The 6,027-nt window shown below is 38.3% G+C and overlaps 1 protein-coding gene across 1 annotated transcript; it reads left to right on the top strand.

Moving 5' to 3' along the window:
* Window positions 1-203: 203 nt before the first annotated feature.
* Window positions 204-5,069, top strand: LOC140232061 (uncharacterized). The gene is made up of 2 exons (XM_072312212.1): window positions 204-618; window positions 3,971-5,069. Exons 1-2 carry the CDS (start codon window positions 204-206, stop codon window positions 5,032-5,034), a joined length of 1,479 nt encoding a protein of 492 aa, XP_072168313.1. The 3' UTR covers window positions 5,035-5,069.
* Window positions 5,070-6,027: the final 958 nt, after the last annotated feature.

Below are 6,027 nucleotides of genomic sequence, written 5' to 3' on the forward strand. Positions count from 1 at the left end.
CAACCTTGTATCTGGGGCCTGTCTTATAAAGACTTGTGATAGAAATCAATCACAAGTTTTTTGTGTGCTGCAATGCAAGTTGCGATTGATTTGGAGACTTGTGATTGATTTGAAGGCTTTATAAGACGGGGCCATTTTTTTTTACAACACGTTGTTATCTTTTGTGAAGTGAAGGAAGTGGTTCGATCACAGCCAAAACAATCATGTCTTTTCCAGAAATGCTGGAATATATTCACATGTTAGAAGATGACACAGGGCCTAACGAAGAATGTTCTTTGCTTGAGGAAGGCTTGCTTCCATTCTACGGGACAAGTTCTGATAAAGCGACAAAGTCCGTCGGTCCAACAAGGTCGTCGATAAATGACCGTTCCTTCGACGACGACGTTCCAAGAAAATGGCCTCCAGCCATCCGCGTCGTACTTTGTGCCCTCGGACTTTGGTTTTCCGGCCAACCATCCACGACACCGTCAACGACCACCTTGTCGAGAAAACATCTCGATGTGTCAACCGAGAACGACACGGTGACGAATAATGGGGTGACAAGGTCGTCGTTCTTGAAGTCTGATGACCAGTACGGATCAGTCACAAACAGCGCTGCGCCACTAAGAAGCAAAGCTGGTAAGATCCGATGAATATTTGAATAAAGGAAACACCAATCTCGGAGGCCCATGTTGAATGAGGTTGGGGAGTATGTTTTAAACAAATCACAGTTTATTAAGGCACCCATTTCAGTGTATAATAAAATGAATTCTATAATGAGTGGTTCAGCAAAACGAAATACAGAGAACAAGTGCATAAATATCTATTCACTCTTCTATTAATCCCATCGCTTGTTGCTGACAGAAAATTACTAAGTGAGCCTGAATGTGCTTTGCTTATAGGTTGTCTTATTTCTCAAAATATGACCGTTATTTCAGTGACACAATGAATGGTAATACTTGTAAAGCACCCGCGTTTGAACATATCCAGATTTGAGATGGTTTTGATTAGGACTAAAATTGTGTAAGTCTCAAGAAAAGAGAGTGTTTGTTCTTAGAATGATTATATAACAAGAAGTAAAATTGAAGGCAATAAGGCCGAGCGATAGGCATTAATCGCAAAATAAGATTCTTCACATGAAGACTTATTTGCTACCCCCCCCCGAAAAAATATGAATTATGATGACATCTATCAGAAATGATGGGTATGGAATTACTCTACAAAAGTGGACATTTCCGCGGAGTGAAATTTTCGCGCATTTCGCGCAACCAGAAACTAGCGCGAAAATAAAAGCACGTGAATATTTTTGCTTGCAATATGTTCCTGTGGTTGATGTCTTGATTCCGCGGAATTAAAACACGCAACACTCATCTTACCCGGCGGAGCTCGAAAATTTACTCGCGCGAAAATATTCACTTTTACAGCGACTGTCTATATCATTCTGAAGAAGCCATTGATGCCACGCGGACTCGTATTGTTTGTAATTTTGAGTTTTCGTGACCATTAATGGGTGAGCGGGATGTTAATATATGGAAAGGCCGGCTCATTTTACCCTTTATCGAGATGTGATGTATCCGATAAGTGGTATTTAGCCGAGATTGCCTAAGGAGGGATCCCTCCAGAGAGTCCTCTGGGCGGATGAAGGATGCGGCGAGCAGGAATAGAAACACCTTATATGAGTCCGCCACATGGGAGCCATATATGGATCGATGCACTGGTATGGTCCCTTTGTAGTTTGTTGAGTACCCCGGATATCAGACAAAATGGTGGAAAGTGAAAGGAGTTATCCGAAGCTCCTTTTTCAATCCCCCTTTTCCCATTTGGGTTTTTACATCATTCATGCATGATCATGACATGTGTGCTACAAAGATCCAGGCACATTTAAAGCTTTTATTCAAAATGAATGAAATCTTGCGTCGAGTTGTTGTTTTTTTCTTCCATTGCAACTGATTGAGATATATATATATATATATATATATATATATATATATATATATATATTATGTATGTATAAATATATATGATATATATGTTTATATATATATACATATATATATATATATATATATATATATATATATATATATATATATTCAGTGCGAGAAGAAGAGCATTCGTGGACGTAGCTAGATATCAACGTTTATTGCCGAGCTTTCGGTCTCGTTAGGAACTTCATCAGGGCTGTAATGATACAAAAATGACTCACTCGTATGGCTACACTTGTAACAATATAAATCTAACTAGCGAGAGTCTATTAATGACTATGTCATCAATAAATCCGTAATTATATAACAGAATACAATAATAATAATATACATAATTAACTTCATATTATTGAATACATTTCATATCAAACTTGTGTTATTAATTGAAAATAAGGTGTATAACAAAAACGAATGCTCTTCTTCTCGCACTGAATATAAATAATGAAGGAGCTACACTGGTGCTGTAGAATATAATGGTCGAGACCCCTTCTCGCACTCTCTCTCTCTCTCTCTCTCTCTCTCTCTATATATATATATATATATATGTTTGTATACACATGTGCATATATATAGATATATGTATGTATATAATGTACATATCATATAATTATAATATGCATGTATGCATATTAATATTGTTCATAGCTTGATTATTGTTATTCATACCATATTAACATTTATCTTGTAGTTGATAAAGAAAATCATTGGCAATTAAACAAAACAGTCAATCGTATCTTATGCATCATACGTGTAAAGAAAGGGTGATGTTCCTTATTCCGAAGGTTCGTTATTCTCAAATACACAAATTTCTTATACATCTAGATGTTTGTTAAGGTAAAAATGAAAAAGGGTTCGTTAATCCGAACATTTTGTGGCGTTATTCATAAGGTTCGTTTATCCTAAAATGAAATAAGGCTCATTATTCCGAAGATTTGTCGAACCGAAAATGTAAAGAAGCGTGAATAACAGTCCATTTGCACAAGTGTCCTGTATATCTGTAGTTCATTATGCTCCAAAACATCACCAGAACAACCTATCAATCAGAACAGTAAATATAATGATGATAATAACTGTTGCAATTTGTATTGCGCCAGATCCATTGAATGATATGCTTACGGCGCACTCGAAGATGAAAGGATAAAGATAAGATAAAGAAATGGTAAAGTTTTTCATGAAAGAAATTACTTTTCAACTCATTCTTACAGGAAATCAAAGCCTAATAAATGTGGATTGAGCAAAAACAACAATGTTAGTAGGCCTATAGGGCTTGTCAGTGAAAGTTTGAGGAAATCGGACATTCCGTTCAAAAGTTATGAATTTTTGAACTTTCAGTGCCGTCATTGCTGGAAAAGGAGATAACTACAGTTCGTGATATTATTTTGGACAATAAAAAGAAAAAATATAGGAAAAACTCCATGAAATTTCAATTTTCATGAAATCACCATCACATTATTTTTATCGACTTGTTACTGACATATAGCATAGGCCTGGTAGAAGTAGTAGTAGTAGTAGTAGTAGTAGTAGTAGTAGTGATAGTAGTAGTAGTAGTAGTATAGTAGTGATAGTAGTAGTAGTAGTAGTAGAAGTAGTAGTTCCCACTGTTTCTGAAAGACACAGTTTATAAAGTGCTCTTTCATTATTCTAGAAAAAAGAAATTGTGTTTAATTTTCTTTATTTCTTTATACTGACTATTGTCATTAATGACGTCATGAGGTGTAGCACAGTCTCTTTATTCAGCAATGACTGCACTAAAACTTCAATTATTTGTAACTTTTGTGTCCGAGTGTCCGATTTTCCTCAAACTTTCACTGATGTGTTGTACTAATATTACTGCTTTCACTCAATCCATATTGATTCTTTCTTTTTAAATGACCCTGTCGATGTCACATTTCTTGTAATGTGGTAACAACATTGCGAGAAACGCAGTGTCATACTAATACTGTTGTATACTGAAAAACTCCTCCTTTTCAATATTTTTTTCTCTGTTTCTCTCTTCTTTCATCCAGGTCTATGGTCTGATATTTTGGCATTCGCTTATCTATTTCTGACGTGTGGACTGTTGGGATATGACATGTTCTCGTACTTTCAAGCATTCTGGGGATTAAAGAGTGACCTGCTGCATCTTGTGTCCTACTTAACATTTCTGTTCCAGGTTACGGCCATTCCAGTTTGGTGCCTCTATGCTCGCATCCGATACCGCAAGGTTAATCATGGAACCACACGGTGCTACCCGATGAACCAGGCTTATGTTGCGCGCCGCGTACTCATGCTCAGCAAGTGTCGATCGGGCAAGAAAGCTCTCTCATGCCTTCGCCTTGCCTTGTTTATGTTTTGGCCTTTATTTAACGCCACTCTTCGTTTAATCTACGACTACGTGTATCAAAAGTGTGTGTTTCCTGTCTACCAAAAAGAGCTCGGCCACTGGGCTGCGGTATTGGGCTACTTATTTTATGGCTCGTTTTGTTATCTCATCTACCTGGAACGTGTCTCGTTTGAAGCGGAAATCCTGTATCTAACCCGGTTTGCCAAAACTCAGGCGCCAGAGCAAAATGTTCGCAATGTGCGCGCAAAAATTCGGCAATTTTACGAGCACTATGACCTACTACGCGAACAGATCGATGCTTGGATGGCCTTCACGATGGTGGTCGCTACTTGGGGCTTGACCGCTCACGTCACTTGGAACTATTTGATTTACACCTACCTCGACAACAATAAACCACATAGCAAAGCGCTCATAGAAAACATTCGTTTTCTCAACATTCTCGTCAGCTGTCAGAAGATCATGTTCTTTGTGCTACCCTGGGTTGCATTGGGAGGACTCAACCTGGAACACGTATGGCGAAATCTGAAAGTCACCATCGTCAAATATCGCGACTCACGGTTTGAGAGTTTCTGGATGATCGTCCACCGCTATGTCGTCGACATCAACGCTGGATGGCATCGAGAGATAATGCCAACTCTCATATTCAGCGCTATTGGGTTCTATCTTGGCTTAAAACTAGGGAAAGGGGATCAGCATACAAACTTCTGGGACGGACCCATACCACAGTGCGCGAACATGACTACATAGTAGTACGGTCCCCAAGTAGGACCACTCTTCAGGACCAGGACTTGAAACGAGCTCTTCGCCGTCAAAGCACGATATAGCAGTGATTACAGAAGTTTAACTGTCAACAAATGTATAAAACTGTAACATTGTAGATGTCTTAGATAAAGAGGAGAACATGCAAGTGCCTTTTGGACAATTACAATTAAAACATACAAATTGACGCTTGTTCGAGACTGATTAGATTTCGTATGTAATTGAAATACTTTCATCTGTGCTTGTGAGGCATGATACCAGTGATTAAAGATGTTTTACTGTCAACAAATGCATAAAACTGCGACATCGTAGATGTCTTAGATAAAGCATGGACCTACTACACATGGACATTCATCATTTCATTGATTAATGCATGCCTCTGTCTACGTCAAAGGTGTCACAAAAGCATTTTGAACATTCTTGCCTGCTGTGATCTTATGATATCCGCCGCCGGCAACCTGGGCAAAACACAACGCAGCTTTGAAAAATCTATTGACCAAAATGCGCAGAATATAACAACAGTCTTAAATCAAGGAAAATGCATGTGCAGTTGTGGTATGTATTGGTATATCACCGCTCAGACATTTTCATTAGCGAAATGCAGGTCCTTTTAAAGAGATAGCTAAGTTTTTAGCTAATATTGATCATGACTTGTTATCTCATTTTCCACCTTTTCCGCACATTTTTCCAGAGTAAAAACAGATAGCAAGGGAAGAGGATATGTCTATCTTACTATTAGGCAAAGTCATATATGTGAGCGCTCGCGAGCGAATCGGCAATTTCCAATCCAATGAAACGAGATCAGTCATGTTCTGAGGTTTGCTGCTTCTCATCATTGGCGTTTATTCAAGGGCGTTTCAGTCTGAAAAGGCGCATCAGCCAAATAAGACCAGAATAAAGCCAACAATTCTTTTGTTAGTGACGATGCATGGTTATGCAATCATCATTTTTGAGACGCCTGTATGTACTCATTGAGATGCG

This window comes from Diadema setosum, chromosome 8 (assembly GCF_964275005.1).
Source record: "Diadema setosum chromosome 8, eeDiaSeto1, whole genome shotgun sequence".
NCBI lineage: Eukaryota > Metazoa > Echinodermata > Echinoidea > Diadematoida > Diadematidae > Diadema > Diadema setosum.